We start from the raw sequence: 27,347 nt of genomic DNA, 5'->3' as shown, positions 1-27,347 counted from the left end.
TATGAAGGAGGGGTTCAAGAACAAAACAAAAAGTATCAGCATCTCCCAACATTTCTTATGTTCCGGTAAATACAAAGCCAATGCTACAGTCACGGATCCAACTTAAGAAATTTCGCCAGTTTTTTGGAAAAACTGATTACAGAACTTTTCTTATTATTTTCTTTTTTCCCCTCCAAAATAAAATTTTCATCTACATCTTCGTGGGGTTCGAAGGTTTATTAGCCACTACTATTTTGTATTTTTTTTCTTTGGTTTTGGTACTTTCAGTCTCTCTCTCTCTATTCAATTTTTATATACATGCGTGTATTTTTACGAGTATTCCTACTTGGGAAATATAGATATTTGCTCTAGGAAAGTAAATAAAAATTTTGTAACTTTTTTTTTCCCCCTTGGATTTCCATCTGTTGCAATTTTGTAGAAACAAAACTACATAAACTGAAGAAAAGTAATATATATATACATTTTTAGAATAAAATTCCTAAATGTAGTAGAAACAGTTTTTCTCATTTATTTATTTATTATCAAAAATTGTATTTTATTTTCTATTCTGTAGATTGCATTTTACTAATATATGATTGTGATCGTCAGTAAGATCCTATGGGTTTCTTGGTGATTTATTTATTTTACTATATTATTTATTACTATAATTTCTTTTTTTCATGAATCTGTTTCATTTCAATAATCAATTTATGCTTTTTTATGGTAAAGTAAAACTACATACTAATAAAGTCATTTTCTTGTATTTTCTCCCTCGTCCAATCTACTTACATTGTACACGGTCATTTCTATCGTCTAATTCCTTTTGTGCAATATAATTTGGGGGGAGGGGGGCTAATGCACTCAAATTTTCCAAAAAGAAATTTAAAAATTTTCATTTTTTAAATAGTCTAAAATTTTTTGTGTCTAACTGTGTTCAAGTTTTTCGTTCTACCTGTACTAAAATGTTTTTAAAATATTTTAATATAAACTGCTGGCAGGCATTACACATGCTAATGCTTTTCACTAAAAGTTTTTTGTTGGATAAGGAAAATTTATTCCAACACCACTCATTCAAATGTCTTGGAACTTTGTATGTCTCTCAATACAATGGTGTTATATACTTTAACTCGAGCTTTTAGAATTTTAATTGTGGTATTTTTTTTATTGAATTTTAACTCCAACAACATGCGACTTTTTGAAAAATAACCAAAATTTACTCTTATTTTGTGCCATAATTTTTTTTAAATAATTTCAATAAAAATTCCTCATGTTAAAATATGTAACACCATAGTGTGTTGAGACACACACAAAATTTCAAGACATTAGAATGAGTGGTGATCGAAAAAATGTTCCTTATCTAACAAAAAACTCTGTTTTGAGGAAAACGCATTTTAGTGAAAAACATTAGCATGTGTAATGCCTGCCGGCAGTTTATGGTAAAGTACAGGTAGAACAAAAACTTGGGCCCAGTTAGACGCAAAAAATTTCATAGTATTTAAATATTAAAAAACTGGAAAATGTGTTTTTGGAAAACTTGATTTTGCACCAACCCCCTTAAATGTATTTTTTTAATACAAATATGAATCTACTTGTTTGTTTGTATGTAGATGAGTAAATTAGAAATTTAATTTACGTAAATGAATTATTTTTAAATAATTGGAAATCTTATTACTTAGGGCTGTATGGAAAGTTATTGATGAATTTAAAGACATTTAGATTCAATTTTAATTAATACACTTTTACGCACTGAATCAAGGATTACAAACATAAAACAATAATGAAATGTATATACAAGTATATAATTTACATGATGATCGCTCGTGTTCTTGAACGATACAATAGGTATACTTGCATTTACGAGTATATAAGAGTTCGAGTATAAATTCCAATACTTATTCAAAAATATATAAATATTAATGGGAAAATACCGTTCAGAGTTTGTACTTTTATTTCTGTTTTCTTTGGTTTTGTTCGTTTCAGACTCTCCATATTCTATTTACGAGTGTTTCTCTTCACGAAACATAGTTAGAAAAAATATTTTAACTATTTTTCCCTTTGATTTCCATTCGTTGCAATTTTGTAGAAACAAAACTATAGAAACTGCAGAAAAATAATGTATGTTTAAATTCTTAGAATAGAATTTCTAAATGTGATAGAAATAGTGTTTTTCCTCTTTTTTTTCTCTGAAAAATTGTATTGCATTTTCCTTTTTGTTTTATTGCATTTTCCTTTTTGTTTTATTGCATTTTACTAATATATAATTATGTGATTGTCAACATGAGCCATTCAGCTTCTTGGCGATTTATCGTGATTTCTATCATTTCTTTTTTCGTAAATAAAATATGTTAAAATAAAAAAAAACCAGCAAATCACTTTCCATTTCAGTAATGATTTCAGCATTGTTGAGGTAAAATAAATGCAAATTAAATTTTTGTTTTTAAGTAAGTAAAGTTGTTCATGAAATTTAACCACTTGCCTGATGATTTTTAATTTTTTTCGGCACGAAAAATGCCAGGTATTTCATTTACGATTTCATTCTATTCATATGTCTATGACTAGGAGTAACAGACAATTACAGAAAATCATACTTGATTTTTTTAAATTTAAAAATACTGAAATTTTGATTCACTTGATGGCTTAGTTGAAATTAGAAATTTTTCGGAAAAGTTCCTGTTTGAATTTTTTTGTATGGAATATAAATAAGGTAGTTTTCAGATGAATTATGTAACCGATATAAATAAATGTAATTAGATTACAAGATTATGGATCTAGATATCATCCCCCCCGACTATTGCATGAAGTCATAGCGTTTGTGCAGAGATTAACTTAAGTTTTTCCTATTTGTCAGCTTCCTCTAGAAGCAAAGTTTACTGCCCGTTCTACGCTTGGGCAAATAAATTTCGAAAAGAAGCGGATGACCATGTCTGACACGGACAAGTCATGTAGATTGATTCAACTTTATTAAATTTTTACGCACTGAATCAAGGATTATAAACAGAATAAAAGTTATAAATTGTTTTTATTTGTGAAAATATAAGCATCGTTAGAATTTCTCAATGCATATTAAAAATATACGTAAATATTTCCCAGAAAGTACTGTTTCATTTGGTTGCATTATTTCGATTGGAAACAAAGCACATCAAATGGCTATGCTTCCATTCAAAATACGTCACACCCGTCGAACTGGAGATTGATGCACCAATCTTTCCAACACAGGCGTGAGGATCACAAAATTCGTAAGCCACAGATATTGAAAAAAAAAAGGACATAATCTTACTATAGGCCGGCAAATATTTTCTCTCGAAATTCACGGAAGAGCTCAAGCTACGTGAGAGAGGAAAAACCAAAGCCGTCGGTAGATGTCTATACAGAATCGAAGACACCATTTCTCTCGCAACCATAAAGCATTTAAAGATCAACATAACATCCACTCTACCGAAACATTTCTCGTAATGTATGATGCATGCTACCATTATTAATCATCCGCTTGTATTTTACCTACGTCCAGAAACAGACGGTGGATAATAATAACAAAAAAAATGTAAAATTTTTTTTCCGGGGGAAAAGAAGGATAAGGATATAGAATTTCATCTCAACTATTTTTCACTCCGGCTAACATTCCTCTCGTTTCTTATTTTTCGTCGTGGGCTTATGTTTACGGAATTTTTCATGCTGTCTTTTTATCTAAGGTAATATTTCTTGCCTTGGTATTTTCTTGTTCTTCTTAAGTAAGGCCATGAGAGAGAGAGAGAGAGATGAGAATGTACGTTTTTCTCCGAATACTTTGTTACTAGTGAAAATTCCTATTTCTTTAGAATGTTTTTTTGAGTCTATTTCCGTTTTTTTAGATTTTCTTCCCTCAAGTTTTTGTTCTAGACTTGTGTGAAGACACGTAATTTCTTCAGTTTTGCGAAATTAGATATCTTGATGGATAAAAAGTTTTATTAAAAAATGCTGTTCGTTAATTTCGGGTTTTTTCCCCCAAAATTAATAATCACTTTTTTATTTCCAAACAGGACTTTTTTTTTCTTATAATTTTCTTTAATTTCCAATTTCAAAAATAATTTTAAATAGATGTTAATAATTAAAGACGGGAAGTTTTTTCACTTTCATCCTAAATCATAAAAAATATTCTATCGAAATAATTTAATGACATGATGTAACACGTACATCTTTTCTTTTGTGCCGTAGTTATGAAATATCATGTAAACGTATCTATAAGTACTAATTTAATTGGTTAATTAAAACGTTACGCCACTGCTGTTATTTGCTTCTTAAGCAGTTAAGTCTTCCATGCATGAAAGCCCCTGTAATTTCTCACAAAAATGTGTGTGATGCCGTTCGAAATAATCTGGTTTTAATTGGTGTGTATTGAAATCAAATTCAACGGAATAGTTAAATTAATAAACTTTTTAGAAATATTTTGTTGGAATTAATTTCATGTGATCAAATTTTATGAAAATAAATTAGTTTCTCAAACCGATAGATTCAAAGTCATTTAATAACAGCTTGTAGACAAAAGCAAACTTAAACTGTATCAGTGAAAAACGTTTTTGATAACGATCCATCATGGAGCTAGGTTTTGAGACTTTTCGCCAATTTCAGTAAGTCATTTGCCACCTTGAAATGATGGGAGAACATTTTTTTTTAATATTGCACACAATATTGTTTATATTTTTACGTTTCCTCAAGTCCATTCCTTAATTGTATAGAAAATAATCCTGTATATTCTATATACCAGTTTTCCAAAAAATCGGGAAATACAAGAAAATATCCATTCCTAAACCTTTTTAGCGTTTTTATAATTTCACTTTTCTGTATTATGATTGGAGCAGGTGTTCCTGATGTGTGTGTATAACAGAAACGGTGAAAATATGGCTATCGAAAAAGATTGCTACCGCAGGGAGTCCCACACTGAGGGGTTAGCGCACCAACCTCTCGGTGAGTTTAAAAAAAAAAAAGCAAAACGTTGAACGCTGCCGTTCAGAATCGGCAATAAGTTGTAGGTCCCAGTTTAGTTAGCTCTCTTGCGCAAAAAATGAATGTGGTGTGACAAAAATGATCAATGATCAGTAATTTGCACAGTGGAAATAACCACGCCCTTAGTAAAACGCTACATCTTTTTTTAAGAAGAAGATTTTTCTTGATTCTGTTCAGGTGATAGCACTCCCCCCCAGCTCCGAGAACAATAAATCCTCCGAAAAAAATTGTTTTCTATTATTTATACGGTACACAAAATCCTATACTATCCCAAAGGGAAGATATATATCAAGCTCATTGTTGCTCCCCTTCTGATCTAACAGGTTGGGGGAGAGGGGATAAAAGAAAATAGGTCCTTAGGAAAGGCAAAGTAACAAAGTATCTGGACTCGTCATGGTCGAAATAAGAAATTTCACGGATGCGAGATATCTTGTAATTGCCGTAATACACACTTTAAGCTAGGCGATATGTCTCGAGAATGCCGATGAGAAGGTAAAGGATGTTAAAAATTTTTGCCTTCCGTTGCGAATTTGATAAAGTTGATACAACTTACCGGGTGACCCATAAATTTGAAAATAATTTGAAAATTTATAAAAATCGAAGTGAATTGGTATATTTGAATGCAATTTGCGAAAAAAGTTATTCAAACGGAGAATAATTAATTTTGGTAAAGAAATGAATTGTAGAGGGTGCTGTGTAAACCAGTTCGGCAAGAGCGATTGGAGCTGAACCTTTCTTCAATATCTTCTGTGTCCCGAACGTTCGTAAAGCTTCAGCCGGCGATTAGTGGCTGAGGTAAAACAACTTTACCAATATTGCTGTTGGTAATAATTGGTGGTATTAGATAATATTCAACACGATAATTAATCAAAAACAATACGACGAATTCTTTGTGGTTCTTTTAACCATTTCATTAACAAAAATGAGACCGATAATTTATTTCTGTCGGTTCTAATCGTACATATCACATACCATACAATTTTTAATAGATCCTTATATATATGTAGTTTTTATTAATATAGGCAAGAATACATTTATTCATATATTAAGAAACAAAAGAGTTAAATTTCGTGCTTTTAAAGCAAATATGAATTTAATATGCGTTTCTAAAATCCAATTTCTTTCACGAATATTTTTGAAATAGTTTACGAACTTCTAGCGGAAGATGATGAGGTAGAAAAAAATTGAAAAGAAGGAAAAACATTTCCATTATACGATAGAAAAAAAAAAACACTTATCAAATACGGAAAATAAAATGACTTCATATAACAATGCTTTTTCTCTGAATAAATGAGTCGCAAAGAAAAATACACGTGGGCTTATATTTTGCTCAACTCAAATTTATTTGATTACGCGAATTTTTTTCCCCGACTGGGGTTTAATGAAAATATCGAAAGAAAAAAAATTATCTTATATTTTGTGAATTTAAAAAAAGAAAAATCTAGGTATTTCTAGATTTTTTTGTATTACTCGAGTAAGTTATTAATGAATTTTATATATATATATAAATTCTCCAGTGTGAAAATCTATTCATTGTATTGAATGAAGAGCTTCACGTGATGCTTTGTATGGAAAATAACAATTTTTTTTACGTTATTATTGTGTTTTTTTGTGTACGTTTTGGTGTATATCCATTTATCTGGGATATACAATATCATCGTTGTATGTGATGGAAGTACTGGTATTTCGATAAGAAAACTAAACTAAAAAATAAGAAATAAAAAAATATATATATATATTCTTGTGAAATGAGAATGTTTTCCTGGAAATACTGGTAAACAATATATCTTGGGTAAAAAAACGAACTTGACGTTCTGTCGAATGATTTTATCTTTTAAGAAATCAATTTTTTTTATGAAATTGCAAGAATAAAACAGGGTTATTAAATTTTTTGTTGTTGTGGATACGCAAAATTTAAATTTGAATCGGTGTTTTGCATATGCGAATGAAATTCTGATAGCTTCGAGCATTATATTGAGTTTGGAGGATGCCATTATATTTTGGAATGCATATGCGTTTTGGTGTATAAGTTATCATCAATATGATAATATAAATTTCGAGACGTGTGTGCAGGTAGAGTGTTTTAGAATTTAGAGGGTAGTCATTTACTTCCAGGACATCTGTTCGGGTGCAGGCTCATGGTGCTGCATGGTGCTGAGCTAAGATGGCCTTAATATGAGTGTAGATGAATAAAAGATTATAGAAACCAAAGATATAACGTTTTGTATTTAATAAGATATACTTTAAAATGTATTTTTAGGTAGAATAAAACGCCAAGAAATTATAAAATTGTATGTGGCATAATAATGTCTATTGGCATATATTTAAACGGACTGTATGTCCAACTCTTACTGAGAGGCAAAGATAACCAGTTAACGATATTCTTTGGTCTAGGTTATAAAAATGTAGCTTTGTGACGTTGTAACAACGAAACATGCGGTAATATATTACTAAAATGTACAGACAATTAAACTAACTAACTTGATGAAGTTTTGAGGTATGAAACTAAGTGATTTTTTTAATGGAAAAATGGCGACTGCTTCATACGTGGACAACAGTGCTGACTCACCTGTTCAAGACCACAGCGTGATAAGTTTGTCCGCCTTGCTTACATGGCAGCATTACCATGTTGCGGAACCTACTAGTTGATCAATAGCTACCCTATATTTAGACCATGACCCATATTTGGACCCTTCTTTTCTGTATCAAAGGATGTGTAATACAGAGATTATCCTAACCGGAGATGCACCAAAGTGTGAGTAACAAATTCCACACTATCGAGTGAAGTGTAACACATATAACACTATCGTAAAGAAGAACTAGAAAAGAGAGAAATTATTTAATCCCTAGGCTGCGGGAATAGTCGGGGAAAAACTTCTCTCAAAACAACAGTGTAAAAAATTCCCCTTTTTTCAGTTGTCTTTTGTGAAAGATAGATGGTACTCAAACCCCATACGTTGCAAATACAGTGAAACATATCTAAGACGGATACAGTATGAGATTGAAAACTGTCTTCGACGGAATAAAAAAAATGACTCCTTTATTGATTAATGCTTTTATGTGCACTTTTATGAAACGGAAACCTGCCTAAAATGAAATATTATTTCCGTCTCTTGACGTTGCGTTTCATACAGGTTTCACAATCGAAAAAAAAGTTGTGATAGACACAGAACTGTGTTAGAACCCACAATCACTGACAAAACATCACTTGGTTGGAGGGGGGACAGGTATGCTACCACCACTACACAATGTACTGTATTTCAATCCTTATTCACCAATGCTTAAAAGTTAAGCAACAAAATCAAAATTGCTTATAAAAGCAAAGGTTTGAATTTTTCTTTGGAGCTTGCACAGATCATAGAGTGAAGCAAAGGACACTCTCTGGTGAAATTACAAAGATAATAGAAAAACCAAAATAGAATAACTAGCTAACTGGCGTAGAAAAGAACAATCATATATTGAGCCACAGAAAGTTCAATGGAGAAGGTCGGTCTGCCATTAGAATGGGGAAAATTATCAGTTTGTTGCTCAACTTTTGAGCATGAGTGTAGTGTACAAGAACATGTGTTAGAAATATAAAGATGATAAAAAAAACCTACATATATATATATATATATATATATGTGTACGCCATCTATACGTAATTTTAAGAACTTCATGTTAAATTAGGGAAAAAAATCAGATCATCCCACGATGATTGATCGGCTCTGATCATTTGTGGATGATGGGAGAGAGTTGGAAGGGGTACAGAGCAGGACCTTAACTAGGTTTCTTGACGCCCGAGGCAAACATGATTTCAACGCACCCACAACTTCAAAATTCGACAATTTAACGATCGGTTTTCATCATTTCCACTTAAAATTGCCGCCCCTTAAATTTTGCCATCCCGGGCAGTTATGACCTCCTGCCCCCCCCCTCTAGTCCCGGCCCTGGTGTAGAGCAAAACAAGCCACATCACATTCCTTTGATGTGGAGTGCAAAAAGTTCTAGCCTTACGCACAGAAAAATATCATTAATAAAAATTTATTTGCCAAAATACCTGTAATATTAATACGATAGCTCTAGAAAAAAAAAAACAACATACCGTCTCGTAAGAGTGTTATCGAACCGAAACAGCTCAGTTTTCATGAGCAAAACCATCTATTCCAGTAACACATTATTGATGCTGTACATTACGTTCTCTATCAGAGAGAAAAGAATAAAAAAATAGAGCAAAAAAGGAAAAAAAGATGAAAGAAATGAGAAGACACGATGCAATAAACCTTAGTGATTAAGATTTCTTTCTGTTTCGTGTTGTTCCTTCCATCTCATAATAGAGAATCTCCTTATCTCACGAAATGCTCATCTTGTTATGGCTGTTGCTCCCCTCTTTTTACTCATCTCCTCCTCATCTTCCTCTGTGTAGTCTTGTTATACACAATCTCTTTCATTTCTCCGCGATCTTCATCCATTCCAATAACTGAGAATTCCCGGAGCGAATGCAGTTAAGAATTCTCTATTCGTCGTAATCTGTTAAGTGACTATATCGAAAACATTGGTATAGAGAGTGAGAGACGCTCTACATAACTTTTCGTTTAAGGGGACGAGGGTAAGAACTAAACCAGCAAATAATAACATTAAGAATCCAATGGTGAGAAAAGTACGCCTTGGGAAGGAAACAAGCAGTTGACTTTCGACTTCTTCTCTCCGGAATGTTCTACGAGTTTTCACCCCACTTTCACTTTCCCCCAGTGGGAATTCGCCCATGGTCTCGGTGATTCTCGACAGTCGTGACCATTATTCGCCCCATTAAGAAGCTTCGCGCGCGCGCGTGTGTATGTGTTCCAAACGTAATGAGCATTAAATTATGCCCGGCTGCTCGCGAAGAGGCGAAAAGTTGGTTAAAACTCTTAAACTGCGATTAGAGAAGCAGCGGCAGTATTACTGCCACTGGCTTCACACACAATATCGTCGGAAGGCAGGGTGGCGAACGGCATTTCTACTGCTATGTACCATAACAGGCATGTTGTACATGTGTGTGTGTATATGTATCTTACTGAGAACAGCAGTAAACGTCTTTTTAAGATCCACAAGCATTCGAGTCAGAAATCCTAGCTAGAGGGTGTCTTTCTATCCTAGTAAGGCCTGGAAATTCTGCAGTTTTGGCCAATGTAAGTACGCATGTCTCGTATACATAATGATCCGAGAACATTTCTGCCATATCCTTCTCCCTCCTTCACCACTAAGTCATAAAATATTTTACTCGAAAATTGCTTGGAAATTCCGCGGATAAGCAAAACTGCCATGATGCTAGAGATTTTATGGTCGTATCCGTAGCCTCGAGGTGAGATTTCTAGAGATGACATCTTTTTGTGGGAGGCATTCTCAGTGTGTTGTGAGGGGGGATTATGCAACTGTATTTTTGACCATAAGCTCGCTGTAATCATTTCGGGAAGTTCTGGAATGCGAAAATTTTTCCTGTTTCGTAGGGTATATTATTTTACCCTGGAGAGTTTCTTGATATTTACTGGGAAAATATATATAAATTTTTTTTTTTCATTGCATGTTGTTCACGGATATTTCTGGTATTTATATGGTGTCTTCTGAGAAAAGATACTATTCCAGTTTTAAGAACTCAAGTTGATGTACCTGAGCTGATTTCTGATTTTCTGGATTCAATTCAGCATGGGGATTCGTGGATATCTCGAGTGAAGAAAACTTTTATGACTTTCTAAATGTCAAAAAGACTGAATGACATCAAGTCGAGACATTTAGAGAAAGTACTCATAGCCTTTGCCGTCTTAAACAGCGGGCCCAACAGGACGCGTATTAACAAACCTATATGTATTATAAGGAATTTAGTGCATCATGGTTGATCACTATAATAGTTACGTCACTCCTAGTGAAATTAATATTGGGCGGAGTTTTGAGTGGTGTTTAATTCTTATTTTCTCTCTATCGTTTCATTTTCTCACGTGGTTGCAGATGGTTTTTTCGATTCTAGTTTTACATCTCATTTTATTTTATTAATTTAAAAAAAAACCTTTTTATAGGTCCAAATTAATTTTTTCTAATGGAGTTACCATCATATTTTGTGAATAGACGAGCAGCTCTACAGTAGCGTCAACTAAAAACCGCTTAGCGAGTTATTTGACGAAATTCAATGTCGGCAAAAGCTCTGCTCCTCGTGACGTCTTGCCATCTTTCTTGCTCGTAGTTACCAATCACTGCGTTCTAATGACTCTTGTGTTACTGAGAATGTAAGGAGTGCAATTACGCCAACAAGACACGGCCCGGACGGCGGGATGAAGGAGCGCTCAAGTGCATGAAGCAACTCGTGGTGCTGAGAATTTGTGTTATGATCGAAATTTGTATCAGGTACTTTCAGCTAATTAGGAGTCCCACTATATCATTTTGCCCGGGACCCATTGCGGTGTTAAGACGACCCTGCTTTCTTCGACCTTATGGACATGGGCACACTTGGACTAAAATATAATCGAAGTCCTCTGCAATTTATTTTATAATATAGTGAAAGTCGTTTGTAACGACACTCCGGCGGGTGGTCTGGACTGATTCCCAGCATAGAGAATAAAGTTAGCGAACCTTTCTTATAACGCCGATGAAAGGAACCACCTCGGATATAAGACAAAATTTTCGTCTCTTTTTTCCGTTTCAATGAGGTTTTCACAAGAAATGCATAAGATTGGAGCTTGATAAAATCCAGGGGATGTTTGTCTGCTGTTCTATGCATACCTAACGTTGTAATGAAAGATTTTTTACATGATTGATGATTTTTCCGATATTTGGTAAGAATCAGCGATAATCAATCTCCGTATTGATTATCCCTATTCCCCGTATCTTTCTCGACCAAATATGACCACCGAAATCATAAAGAAACGAATACAAATACAACGCCACAACAGGCAAAATGCCCGACGAGGTGGCTGATAAAAAGATGCCCATACTTTTTGATGCCCAACTTTTCATTCACACTATTTGATTGCCTCTGATTATGTTTTTCATCATAAAATGTCAATCTCGGTTGTAACGATACCTCGCTTATAACGACACAGCCGCTGTGGTGGTCGAGTGGTTATAGTGACGGACCTTCGATGCGAAGATCCGGGTTCGAACCCCACAGTGGTGGTCGGCTGAAGTTGGTTTTCTGTGGTTCCCATCTGCAAGGCGCGAATGCGAGCCGATCTCCCCGTTAAAAAGTCTCGCCACAGAGAGCAACAGGCCTACAACGTTACAAATATTCAATCATTACACTTCACTCACAATTTGAAGTATAGATGGCAGCACTGAAATATCATACACAACACTAGCTACACACTTAGACTGTTAGGTGTACACACTCACTTTGTTCCAGACTCTGCCTCGAAGCTGGGCTGGAAGAGATCTCGGTAACGGGATAAGTCCGGTGGCAGAAACCCTGGCGTTCATTCATTCGCTTATAACGACAAAATTTCATGGAATCTTCGATGTCGTTATAATCGAGTTTGACTGTAATTATCATTTTGTTATGCATGTCTTTTTAGATTCTGGCTTCCAATTTGTTCATATATTTTTTTTTAATTGGGGCTCAAGCACATATTGTACTTGATCTAGACGGATATGTACTAAGGGGGCTATGGGTGAAAATCAAATGGAAAGAGAACCATGACAGGTGGTTAAGGAGACCACAGAAAGCTATAAAAAAATTCAAATGTGAAGAAATGACAACAGCGACAGGACCACAGAGAAAGATAGCTATCGCAGGAAGTCCCACATTGATGGGTTGGCTCACCAACCAAAAAAAATTATACCATTCGGAATCGGTAATAAATTGTAGGTCCCGGTCTAAATAGCCGCCCTCGTGTGCAGAAAATGACCATGGTGCGACAAAAAAAAAAGATCAAATGTGAAAAAATGACGTTTTTAAGCAGTGCTTCCCTACGTGGGCGTTGACGCCCTCTTAGGGGTGATGAAATGTTCCAGAGGGGATGGTAGAAGCTACGGGTATAACCTAGGATCCTATGGGTTAGATTGCGTTGGGGGCGATGGGAGAAAACATTTTCTGAAGAACGGGGTGATGGGACAAAAAAGGTTGGGAAACTACTTTTAAGTATGAACGGTTTGTGAGTACTTTAAGGATCCAGCATAGAACCGCCCCTTAATACAAGGGCCGCGTCAACGCATGGGAACACTCGGAAGCCTCTAGCACAGGGGAAGATCCTCCCGGTAATGAAATTCGATACTACGATTAGCAAGCGTAAGTATGTGAATTTTAGGGTAACCGGCACACTTTGAACTACGTAGGAGAGTGGGAGGGGCATAGCATCGTTTTGCCCGCGGACCAATGTTAGGACAACCCTGCTCAGAGCTTTGATAAAACGTAAAAATTGCAGGTAATGAAGCAAGCTGATTAATTTATATATTTTGAAATTACACGAAATTGAAATAGTCACTTCATAAATTTGTAGGAAACATCTCATAAAGCAGGTTGCATTAAGAAACATCTCTATGTAAATATGATATTCTGAAAATTTTGAAAACAAAAAAAAAATGAATCTAAAAGAAAACACAAAACAAAGTATGTGTAAAAAAAATACCACAACAATAAAGGTACATCCCGCAACCATGTGCTTCGTGACTGCATTTTTCATGTGTAAACTTTAATATGCATAGAACGCTGGTAAAGTCTGGGCACGTTTCAAAGCCCTTCTCTAGATATGAAAACGTGCATAGCTTTTGTGTCCAATTCAAATTTTTTTGCCGCTTTCATATTTTATTCACATCTAGTCAGTCAACGTGACTTTCAGGTTTGCAGCAAAAATAACCAACATTTTCAGGAGTTTGTTTTGAGGAAAAAAAAATCTGAATCATTTATAAATATTTATCTACGTATTTTCTAATAACTATATGCTGAATGTGGTGACTTTTCATGATGTCTTAACTTTCAGTAATGCAAGAATGGGGATTTAGAAGATATAATTGCGGTGATTATTAAGAATAATCGTGTCTATAAAACTCATTGATATCAGTTTGGGTGATGCATAGCGGTCGAACATGCTTGATAAAGTGCTATGTAGGCACACATGAATGTGTGTTTCATGCATTATAACCCTTTGTTGCCTCTTACCAAACTTTACCAATACTGTTGGGCCCCTTTCGGCACAAACAACTATTTTACCGAACACCAAACTCCGGTCATATCCCCATAGAGCAAGTTGGTTTGGTAGGAAATGCAAGTCACCATAGAGCTATCTCTTGGTATCCCCTTCCTGAAGGATTCGATTGACTGTATATAAATAAGCTATGGTCTATCTTATATATAAAGTTGGAAAATTTATTCATTCATTTCCTTCGACATCTGCGTTCTTCGTGTGTAAACATGTTTAAAAAAAAACCAGGTCTCTCAAGGTCTCAGCCCAAGCCCCATGTACCAACAAGAGCCGCGTAATTCTTTTCTGCACAGATCGTACAAATTTATGCCTTTCTAAAGATATGACCTTCAAAACCGTTCGGCATACTGTATGCCTGGACGAACTAAACATCAGAAAAGTGAAAGGAGTGATTTTTCTAGGAGAAATAGAGGGGAACATTTTAGGATTGAAGAAGATCATTCAATTTGATTTTTTGACCACCGCTGAATCATGATTCTATCCATTTCAACGTTCGTGCAAAATTTCACCATGTCGAAGGCAGATCGAATGCCTTTTGGGAATCCAGGTAGACAACGTCGATATTCTTGCTCTTGCCCAACACCTTAAGTCACACGATCATAGAAAGAAAGGAGGTTGGTTGTTGCCGATCATCCATTCCTGAGTGGCATCAATAAGTATTACACGGTGCGAAAAAAAAAAAGAAGTAACTACAAAAAATTCATTCGGGAATGTATTTGTACAGTTGATGTGATAATAAAACAATTTGAATGCACCACTTATTTGATTTCGATTATTTAATGACGAAAAACTGCGAAAATCCTTACATAACTGCATTTCTTGTAAAATATTCTAAAAAAAGAACATTGCTGACATGTACAGACGTTGATAAAAATATACTAAATATAGATAAATCTAGTGTTTCAGTCGTAAGAATGCTTTTGAAACATCGAAGAAGTAAAAAGGAAATAGTAAATCGAGACGGAAAATGCTGAAATTCAATTTTGCAACATTTTCGTGTCCGCTTTCATTTTATTTATTATTAAATAAATAAATAATAAATAAATATATATATATATTTCCTGCACATGAAATACCAGATGTACGCGATGTTACTCGCCATACCGGCCAGAAAGAAAAAGGAAACAGATAGATAATAATTCCACAGAAGAAAAATTGAAAGAAAAACTAAAATTCCCAGCAGCAGAGTAGGATGAGTGAAAGTGACTTGAAGAAGAAGAAAAATTTCTTAAAAACTGAGATTTTTACGTAGAAAAGTTTTTTTTTGTCCCTTTTTTTTCTACGGAAAATAAATAGTTTCTTCAACTTATAGAAGCTTTTCCTGCTACTGCCAAGATGAAAAATATTGGATTTCAACCCCTTCTGGAGAAAATACTTCTTTATTTTTTTTGCTCCTTGTATTTTATTTCATATTGCTCTTTCTTTCTTTCTTCTGATGTTTCTGGAAGCATCCATTAAGTCCATGGTGTGAACTATGTTTCATTGATTTTGAACTCTTGTTATATATATAGTACGTACTTTCTAAAAGTACGTATTTACCAACGTGAAAAACGAAACTTCTCTAGAACAGGAATTGAATTTAATTATAGATCTGTTATTTTTCATCGGAAAGTTCTTGATATCGATCGATCTTGAACAGTTATATGAGGTTTATTATGTGTCAAGTTACTGGAAATTTTGAATCCAGACCAACCTGATTTGTTTCGAATGGGAGAAATATCAATGCAATATTATGGTGTGTACAGGATGGTAGAAAAGGCGATGACATGTTTCTAAAACTAATTTAATATCAACGAATCATCGAATGGGTGTAAGATTTGCAGTACAATGTTCAAAATACTTAACATCTATGGCAGCATTTCTGAAGCTATGGGTCCGTGGTACAGATGGTCCGCAGGCAGACTTGATTATTTTAATTCTAACTAAATGAATTTTTTTCTTCATTTCAGTAATATTATTATGGTTTCAAATAAAAATTGGACTTTCATACTTCGGGTAACCATATCTAATCGAAGAAAGTACTGAAAACCGTAGTACTGATTATGACGTAAATTGTAACCAAAAAACACAAATTATGACAAATTTCCTAAAGTTGCTGTAGAGTCGGGAAATAAAGGACTGGGCCATATCTCAGTAAATCAAAATGTATTTCACGAAAAAAAAGAAGAAAACCACACGTCATTACTGTGGATCACTTTCATAACAGGAAACTGCCATCTGAAATATCGGACAGCGCCAATTATATCCAAAACTAATGCCATAAATCGGCAAAATCACTAATTGTTGCTGAAACCGCTGAAAATTGTGAACCAGTGGAAAAGTGAAGAACTACTGAAACTTGTAGTAAACTGAAATATAGTTCACGGAAAAAAACGCTGCACATGACAAAATATGTAAGATCTAAGTCTTAAGACGAGTATCTAAATTTTTGGCATAATTATTATAGTATAATTTATGTTATGAAAGTTATCTTCATTCACTATGTTAAGTCAATATTACAAATTCGAATAAGTTTCGTTGAAAAAAACGGACAATTGTATGAAATCGGTAACGAGCAAAAGCACAGGAATGTGCCCTTAAAATACGGGACGCCACTCATAGTGTTAGAGGTCCGTAGAATTGCTTTACATATTTTACGGGTCCTTTGTTTCAGAAGGTTTGAGAAAAGCTGCTCTATAGTATACGATGTAATTATATGGTGCGTATCTGATTATACATGGCAAATACATGGCCAAAAAAATTAATTATACCAAATTCTTCCTCAAATTATTTGGTATTGTAAAAAAAGCATCTTTTTCTGTCAGTTCAATACAAAATACGGCTACAATATATTTTTTTTAAATTTAGAAATAGTGGATGTTATTTTTTTAGAGTTGCTGAAATTTTCTTAGATATATATAGCCGCAACAAATTGAGGAAATTGAATAAAATCCGAGGTAAAAGCTATTCAATCTAAGCAAGATTTTATCAGTTTATACAAATACTAATACAAAGGCTATAACAGGCAAATTACCCAATGAGGTGGCTGAAAAAAAAGATGCCCATAAAACATATGGATGACAAATTATAGCAACCCAATCACGAAAAAAACTAATAATTAATAATGTATATTTGATTTTCGTAAATCTTGAAAAATTTTTATGATATAATAACACATTAATTTTTTTAAAATTTATATGTAATGTGTTTATCAAAAATGTAAAAATTAGAGAAAATTTCTATATCGAGATAATTTTTAATTTAAAATTATATTGCACTGTATACGTTCATATGCACTAAATAATGTTAACTATGTATACACATCCTGTGTTTTTCCTAGATGAAGCATTGTTTTGTCTTGGTTGATATGTTTTCAACCAATTGAATGCACTATCTTAAAATGTAAAGGGTGACCAATAAATTCGCAAATAGTTTGAAAATTCATAAAAATTGTAGGAATTAGTACGATTCAAATTTTCGTCAATAAAGGAGGGTGCTGTACGTAGCTATTTAGGAGTTATTGAAATTGAACTTTTCTTCAATCACTTTTGTGTCGGAAAAGTTCGTAAAGCTTCAGCCTGCGATTCAAGGCTAAGGTAAAACAACTTCATAAATAGTGTTTTATTCACCACTGTCAACATCACAATAAAAGCGTGATGTAAGCGATAGAAATAAGAGAATTTAGAAATGAGCTGTTAATCGCACACCCTGCCTTTTATAGGATTCTGATTTTCTTATTTCCAGTAATTTTCTTTCATGAAGCACCCTGTATCGACAAAAATTCGAACGAATTTTTTGTTCTGTACCCAAAAAGTAAATCTCATTTCGTAAGAATAATTTTCTCCTCAAATAGTATGCGAATTCCTTAAATTTTTATGAATTTTCGAACTATTTACGAATTAGTTGGGCACTCTGTATCATCAGAGATCGATATAAAAGGGCATTTCATAGCGAGCATTTGTGTTATTCTTCATTATTCGATTCCACTTCCAATATGCTGAATGCATGTGCACGTCCTTTTACAAATGCAACGATCAAAGATGCACATATTTCTCGTAAAAATTTGAAAGTAAAATCACGGGAAAAAATGGAGAATGTAAAATTCAGACGATTTCCCCTCTCCCAATACGATTGAAGGTGCGCGAGTTAAAGGTCAGTACGAACATCAGGTGCAGAAGAAAGATTCAGGCATTCCCTCATATCTCTACTGTCAAAACTGTCGTTGAAGATGTTACTGCCCGTCTTCATGGACTTCAAAAAAGATGACTACGAATATGTACATATATAGAAATAAGAGGAAAAAAAGGGGTTCTTATCAAGCAAAGAAGACGAACCCATCCGCCAGAATCGAAGCGATAGAGTAAAGAAAACTAGTCACTGGTAGTTTTTTTGAGTGCCAAAAATAAAAAATGAAATGTAAGTCAAGCTATTTGTTAGAATTCTTTCGCTTGCCCGGATGAAATCCCCGGATGATTGAAAAGAAAATTCCAGGAATCACGCGCCAAGATCTGTACGCATTTTGTCGCGAGTTTCCAACAAAAATCTCCGGCGATTGCGGAGGATTTTTATGTTCGTGACAGCATTTGAGTAGATGACTTTCTTTTCCAGATTACACACTCCCTTATACTGCAGCAGCAGCAGTAGTAGAAGAAGTAGCTTCAGCGTCAAATACGTTTGATTTATCTCTTCTCTTTCTATTCTTTTTTGGATTTCCCGTCGTCGTCTTTGTCAGGGGGACGAGACCAGAAAGCCATATAAGAACGACGACGACGTCGACTAAAGCCTCCAGCAATATAAAGAGATGAAAAATAAAACGCTATAGATTGTCAATCCAATTTTTCTTTTAGAAATTCGGGAGGATGATCTTATTCTTGTTTACCGTTATTTTATGATATAACCAATCCATTGATTTCTTAAAAAAAATTTTTTTATTTGTTTATTAAAAAAAGGAGAAATTAGAGAAAATTTCTACATCGACTATTTTTAATTACCACAGTATTATACCCAAATATGTGAACATTTCTTCACGTTCATACACTAATTACGTACAGAGGGTGTCCCATCAAGACCTCCAAAACCCTGCCCAGCGAGATTCCTCGCTTGGAATACATAAAAAATGCCCAAAGAACTGTACCTGCACGACCCATAGTTTTCGAGAAAAATGCGGAAGAAAAGTATGACGTCATATCCGGTGCTACATCAAACGACGGCTTGACGTCATTCCACGGTGCGCGCAGGCATGCCTTGATATGCGCGTTGGATATTTTGAACATCTTCCTATGCAAATATATGTAGATACCGATGTTCATCCTTCCAATAAAGTTTTCCTTGCACCGGATATGATGTCATACTTTCCTTTCGCATTTTTCTCGAAAAGTATGGGTTGTACAGGTACAGTTCTTTGGGCATTTTTTATGTATTCCAAGCGAGGAATCTGGCTATGCAGGGTTTGGGTGGTCTTGATGGGGCACCCTGTATACCTGTTATATCTCACGTGTTTCTTTCTTGATTGAAGTACAGTTTTATCTTGGTGATACGCCCATTGAATGCACTGTATTACAATAGGCACGGTCATTTATAAATTCCTAATTTCCATATTTTACTTTAATTTTGGGGTAAATCGTGGGATTCGCATTTATTTTGAACCCTTTTTCTGAAACACGTTCAGTACGAATTCGGCGATAAATTAAAAAAGAAAAAATTCTAACTCATAAACTGCCTGAAAAGAAAGATGATCACAATCAATATCAAGGTACATTCGAAATGAGCACAAAACATTTACTGCATTAATATTTTATGGTATCTACAATATACAGCATATCTTATAAATTCGTAAATAGTTTAGAAAAAAAAATTAAGGAATTGGTATATTTGGATGCGGTTTGAGAAAAATTTATTCTCATGAAGGGGGTTTTCTTTTTGGTAGAGAAAAAAAAGTTTAGCTCAAATTTTTCTCGAAACAGGAAAATGCACAAAAGCAAATGACAGAATTCCCAATGAAAACAATTTCTTTAATCTCTAGAAGAATATTGACAATGTGATGAGGACAAATCCCAATTTACAGAACACAGACAGCTGTTTCGGCACTCATGTCCAGGGCCGCAACTAGGGGAGAGCAGACGGGTTTGGTACCCCGGGCGCTGTACCAGAAGGGAACAGCTTTCATCCTTTAACCTATCCTTTTCAACATTATAAGGGAGCGCTAAAATTGTCTAGTTGACCAAGCGTCTAGTAGCAGCCCTGCTCATAGGTGCCGTTTTCGAGGTGGAAAAAACAAACACGTTTTGCCATAACACGAGAGCGTCTGTGGTGGTCAGATTTGTTTTGTTCACATAACCACAAAACTTCATTTTGGTGCTATCCCCCGAGAACGGTCGGCTATGTTTCGAAAGGAGGGTTTTGAAGACCCCTATGAACCTTGCTCCGGTGCGGCGGATTATATTGTTCCTGAATGAACAACCCACACCGCATACATACTTAGAAGTCTGGTAGTGCGCGTCTGAGTGGTGACGAGTGATGACGAGTTGAAGCAAGCAGTAGCCCCAATGATTGATCTTAAGAAAATGTGATCTCAGACCACGTCGACGTCAACAGAAGTAACCGGTGAATTTCTAAGCTTCCGGTAACCGGGAAAATCTAAGCAAGTTCACCCGTGGAGAAAAATCAAGTCATTGATGACAAGGACGTTTCAAGTGTGATTTACTCAGCTATAATCATGTTAATCATTTTGATTGCCCATTGGCTTAGATTGTTTATATATTTTATTTATCCGTTATGGTTATACGATTCCTGATTGACGGTTGCTGATGTTTTAAAGGGGTTGGTGCTCGCAAATTTTCCAAAAATCATATCTCCAATTTTTCAATTTTCAAATACTATGAAATTTTTTGCGTCTGTGTTCGTTTTTGTTCCACCTGTACTAAAAATATCTTTAAAATATTTTAATATAAATTGATGGCGGCATTATACACATGCTAATGTTTTTCACTAAAACACGTTTTTCTCAAAACAAAGTTTTTGTTAGATAAGGAACATTTTTCCGCATTCAAATATCTTGAAACATTGTGTTTCTCTCAACACTATGGTGTTACATACTTTAGCCTGAGGATTTTCTATTGAAATTATTTAGAACATTTTTATGGCACAAAATATGAGTAAATTTTGGTGACATTTGAAAAAGTTGCTTGCTGTAGGAGTTTGAATTCAATAAAAAATAACTAACAATTAAAATCGTAAAAACTGTTGTTACAGTATGCAACACTATAGTGTTGAGAGACACACAAAGTTTCAGGGCATTTGAATGAGCGGTGTTCGAAAAAATGTTCCGTATCTAACAAAAAACTTTGTTTTGAGAAAAACGCGCGTTTTAGTGAAAAACATTCGCACGTATAATGCCCGCCATCAATTTATATTAAAATATTTTAAAGATATTTTTAGTACAGGTAGAGCAAAAACTTGAACACAGTTATAGACGCAGAAAACTTCATAGTATTTAAAAATTGGAAAATTGGAGTAAATGTATTTTTGGAAAATTTGCGTTCACCCACTTTTTAAGATGATTGTATGAATTTATTTATGCATTTTATATATATATATGTATATATATATATATATGTATATATATGTATATATATATATATGTATATATATATATATATATATATATATATATATAATCAGTAGGTTTTTCTTTGATTTTAATGAAACGTTCCGGATATACCCATCCTTCGGGAATGCTTCGATATCTCTCCGAGATGTGAAGCGGGGTGTGTCCGGTCTTTAAAAGCCAAAGGTCAGATTCGTTTCTCTCGCTTCAGTACTTTTATTTCTAGTGTTATCTCGTCATACTAGGTGTTCCATCTATACTATGTACGGAACATTCGTAAAGCTTAAGCTGCCGATTCGTGGTGGATCCACCAATGTTAATATCACAATGAAAACCTGAGATGAGTGTCATTAAAGGAAAATTCAGAAGTATCCTGCAAATCGCGAACCCTGCATTTAATACGTTGACTTGTATATTTCCAATGATTTGCTTTTGTGCAGTGTCGTCTATCGACAAAATGTTGAACTAAAATTTATTTCTGTATAAATTAAATTCTCTTTCGTGACAAAAAAATAACTTTCTCGCCAACCGCGCGCGCGCACACACACACACAAATAGTGCTTCTCAATTCATTAAATTTTTACAAATTGTTTTTAAACTATTGTAACCCTGTATTTTTAATAATGAGATGGAACATGTGAATGTATTTCAATTGTATATTCAATTGATTCAATTCATTCTATTGTATATTCTCACATTACTTACATACTTTGTATCTTCTCATTATTGAATTTTGTATATACACATATATTTCTCAATTGAATTTGACCTGCATATGACGTACATTTGAGAAAGGTGTAAAAAACAGTGCGAGAAGACTCTTTTTGAACTTTGGATTGTTTTGCTTACATAAAATTTGTCAATAGTAAATCCCCATTAATTTCTGATGCACTGAGTTGAAACAGAACTTTATTACCTGTATTGCATTTTTGATGTTATTGCTGGGGTTTTTGCGTCACGACTCCCATGTGATGTTTTCCCCCCCCCCCCATTCCACTTGGAATAGATGTTGCTAGCTGCAGATTGTGTGACCTGCTTCTGTGAACTGTGATGACATTTGCCTGCTTATAGACAGATCATGACTTTTAACCAATTTGACCAGTTCTTTTTACATACACTACACATTCATGCAAACACATATCTATCTACAAACATGTACACATTTTCTTCTTCACAGGCCTTCTTGGCCAGTTTTTATGGCCAGTTGGCCCCCGCGGGCTGGGAATCGGCTCAAAGTTCAATTCTGGTCTGGTCTGGTAATAAACTTAAAAATGTAAATGCATTTTTTTTCTATGAATTAAAGATATAAATATACGCTCTAAGCGAAACTGTATGTAAGCCGACGGACAGCGTCATTAGGCTGGGAAAGGGCGAGAAAAGTTAAATTCAGTTCTGTTGGTGTTATTCTGAAATATAATCGGGACAGTATGTGCATATGCAATTGAGTTATCAGACGTCCGTGCAAATAATACGTGTTTTATTAGTCCATAGCATACGAATCACTCTGAATGAACAAATTATAAAATTGTTGTCTACAATTCAAATCAAAGAGAAAGAGGGTATTGATATTTTAATAATCCTTACCCTCTGTTTTCACCGAATTTAAAGGAACTCATATATGGACAGAAACATGTAAAGAAACTTATAATATTTATTTAGTGTTCCACATTGAAATTAAAAAAAAAATACGCGGTATAAAAATTTGTTTTAATTTACACAGTATTAACTTTTTGATTTTTAGGTTACGGCAACATAGCACCAAAAACAAACTGGGGGAAACTGGTAACGATCCTGTACGCCATATTCGGTATCCCGCTCATGTTCCTGTACTTGACGAACATCGGTAACATCCTCGCCAGGGCATTCAAGTACGTGTACGGCAGATTGTGCTGCAAGAGGCGCAGTGACGTGCAGAGGAGACGGAGGCAGCAGCTGGAGCAGTACCAGATACACCACATCATGCTCCAAGACGCATCCCCGGCATCAGCACTGACACACAACACACAGAACTCTATCGACTCGTCAACGCTCATCAGGTAAGCATTTAATTTATTCATTGCTGATTTAGTCTGTGCATTCAAAAGTCAATAAACATTAACGATTGGCCGCTATAGAGATGTTACCTACTAATGTTCTACATTTTCTCATTCGTTATTAAAACCTGAAGATATAGTGCATTATTTCGGACAGTATTACTAAGTCTACGATGAAGTTAGTGTCGATAAAAAGTGTGAAAATCTCTCTCAACAGAGCAGCGAATCCCTCCCCCCCCCCCATTTCAGAAAAATATTTACACTCTCTTTTGCAATTTTTTATTTGCAACTTGAAAAACACATCACAGCAGCAATAAAGTCATAACATACTGAACTCAAAAAATAAGCAAGACCTGTCAAGATATCTAACACAACACGTGTACTACCGTTCCTTTGAAGGCCTTGCAGGGTGTTCTGAAATTGACGGGATCCATTTGAAAATGAATAAAGCAAAACTGGTAGCTAGAAATGCACCGTTTGCTGCATTGTGCTTGGCAAAACTAAATTTTCAGTAAGGCAGAATTTCGAAATTAATCCAAAAATATTTGCAACAGATAGCACTGCACACTGAAAAAAAAAACACGCACAACATTAAAATTTTGATATTGTCAATATACCCACCACCATTTGCAGCAATGACGTGATGTTGTTCCCTTGGTCAAAATTTTTGCAGGAAACCTGCGGAAATGACTACCAGGAAGTATTGAATTGAGTTCGGACAGAATTTCGAAATTAGTTACAAAGTTCGTTAACCAACGGCGCTACAGTTTTGAAATCGAAACAACGATATTTCTTAGATATCCTGGGACACAGGTTTTGCACGAGTGTCGGTGAATTCACATCTAAGACTACAACCATGCTGTTGCTGCAAATTTCGTGGATATTTTGAAAACATTGTACCGGTGTAGTTTACTTTTTCAGACTACAGCTATTTTTGGCCCATGTCTTCTTCGCCCTCCTGCTTATATCTCTTCATTCAGACAGAGCCGTGGGCCATGGTCGGGTCAGTAGGACGAGACTACTACTACTTTACCGTACATGCAGTTCACACACATTCCTCTGCGGAATCTTTTAGGAATTGATACGTGAGGGAACGTGATTGCGTACCCACGCATATACACAACACGTGTGTGTGTGTGTGTGTGTATGCGTGGTGCCTAACATATTTAAATTGTAGGAGTTGTTCCATGTTTCGTGTCGTTGCTGGTGCTGCCATCTTTTTACCATATTTTGAAGTGAAGATGATAAGATAAATGCTCAAATCTTCGTGCTAACTTACCATCACATTGAAGATGTGCCTGCTATTTTCGGAGAGACTTTTTTTGAAATGAGAGACCAGATCGTATTCGCGCCTCGCTGACCACCACTGCGACATCAACGCGGTTTGATTTTGTATCCTCACAATGAGGGTCCACTAGTTTTTCAGCGCCACCAGGTGTAAAAAATTGTAACTAATTTTGAAATTCTTTCTGACTAAAAATTTATTGGGTTCTTTAAGCACAATGCAGCAAACAATGCATTTCCTTCGCTACCCGTTCTTTTTTTAATTGTGCTTTCGAATTGGCTCTCAGATTTTGGGTATTCCTGCAAGAGCATGCACGTACTAGTAATATAGTCACAATCGTGTCATGTCTTTGGTGGAAGGGGGGGGGGGAGAGTAAATTTGTAATTTGTCAGCACCAGCAAGAACACGAAACAAGCGCAACTCTGTCAACATAAATGCGTTAGGGGCCACACACACACACACACTACTCAGAACACACATTCCGGCATGGACCAATTCGTTAGAAATTTTCTTAGAGGAATGTGCACGAGGTGCATGTACGGTTAAATAGCAGAGTGAATTCTGAAGATGTCAGTAAGGAATTAGTGAATTCAGCGGATTTTTTCTCCAAACTGGCGTGATTTCAACTTACAGACGGTGCTAGGAACAGGATCTGTTTGTAAGTCGGGGACGACGACGACGACGACGACTATACATTTTTATACACAATCAACTTCACTGAAGTCATACCCACGATTATTCCATGTTTATTAGTTTATTACTCCATTAATTATGAAATTTTAAAATGTAAACTAACTCAGAGGAACTCTGTATAACATTCCATATTCGCTTTCACTTTTAACTTCCTTAAAAATGAAATTCAATTCAAAGACATTTTAAGGTTTAGTTTTCGCAAAATATTAACGGAAGTTTCAAGCAAAAAAAAGACAACCATGAAAGTAACATGGCGATGACACTTCACCATCATTTAAGAGAGTATTTAAAGAGATGAAACACTGGTTAAATGGAAAGTTATCTTTGAATTCAGTTTTTCTCTTAAAAGATTTACTTTGTAGCCCAAATTTTATATAATTTCCTACTCTTAAATATTGAAACTCGTTTTGAAGACATTTCAAACGATTAAACGTACGGTTTTCTCTCTCCACGAAACAAGCATTTTTAAGTAATTAAACTGCAATCTTTTAAGGGGTGAAACTAATTATTATATTTACGTGCATCGCGTGGAATTTACACATTTTTTATGAAAAAGAGCAGAAAAATCTGAACCATTCGAAACTTATCTCAATTTCGGAGTTTTACGTAAAGTATCAGCTGCGGTTATTATAACGAGTTTGTGGAATTTCTATGCGACCTAATTAGAAATTTCCAAGAAATTAGTAGAAAATTCGTTATTTCCAAATGTTTGCTGTACCGGTTTTGTGAATGGCTTGATAAACGTCCTCATCTCCCACATTTCTGAAATTCTAATGTGTCTGTGGGTGGAATTAATCAGAATTAATTGAACCTGATTGGTGTAGACAGTTCCTAACTATGATTTTAGACTATTAATCAGAGACTCGGAGGAATAGATTGACTCTGGAAATGGGAGAAAGGGCAATTGTGTGCGGTAGCTCTTGAGTTCACATAATCAAATGGAGTTAAATCCTGAAATAAAGTGGCATTATCAAGCATATTGTAACTATAATAGTCGATCGATACCAAAATTATTGCGCATACTATCAGATAAATGCACTGAATGTCCAGTAAAGTAGAAACAACAATAATCGCTTTGATTTTTAAAATACTGTCCAAACCTCCATAACCCTGATTTTGGACAGTTAAAGACACCACTTTCGGAAACGTTTATGCTGTTTTTATAGTTAAAGGGTTCCTGTCTTCACAAGACTTTCTACTTACTGTAGAAAATGCACATAAACGTTTTAGAAGTGTCTTTAAGACTCAAACCAATTTATAATCGGAAGATTGAGATTTATTTACAGAACAATTATATATCAACACACTGATTCACAAACAGCGAAAAATATACTCTAAAAAGCACAGACAACGTCAGTCGGTTTCTCTCTAGCAAAAGTTATACACCGTTTATATCCGTTGCACACACATCTCGTTTCTTCTTGGCGAGCAACTTTTATACGTAAAAAAAAAATCGAGAGGAATCTCGAACATTCTCGCGGGATCCCGTATCATCAGCGACCTTCTACTTGCGTAATGACCTTATCGAAACATCAGAGTTGTCGCTAATCTCGCCAAGTTCGTAGTCAACTTGGGTCGAGATAGAAAAATGCGTATTTCGGCTCTAACGATTGGTTTTTACATTTGAATAAAGGCTAATTTACATT

At 34.9% G+C, this 27,347-nt stretch overlaps 1 protein-coding gene across 1 annotated transcript in view; it reads left to right on the top strand.

Moving 5' to 3' along the window:
• The window catches only part of LOC149075606 (TWiK family of potassium channels protein 7-like), a 209,198-nt gene that overhangs the window by 177,449 nt on the left and 4,402 nt on the right, over positions 1–27,347 (top strand). The window contains exon 2 of the mRNA XM_089243088.1: positions 23,432–23,726. Coding sequence (XP_089099214.1) covers positions 23,432–23,726 — 295 coding nt within the window. The remainder of the gene's footprint in view (positions 1–23,431; positions 23,727–27,347) is intronic.

The sequence above is a fragment of the Pholcus phalangioides genome, unplaced genomic scaffold (assembly GCF_987345545.1).
Source record: "Pholcus phalangioides strain wild (caught in Gottingen) unplaced genomic scaffold, Ppha-v1.0 ptg000015l_1, whole genome shotgun sequence".
Classification (NCBI taxonomy): domain Eukaryota; kingdom Metazoa; phylum Arthropoda; class Arachnida; order Araneae; family Pholcidae; genus Pholcus; species Pholcus phalangioides.
The sequence above is the reverse complement of the archived record's forward strand: the minus strand, read 5'-3'. Positions and strand labels throughout refer to the sequence as shown.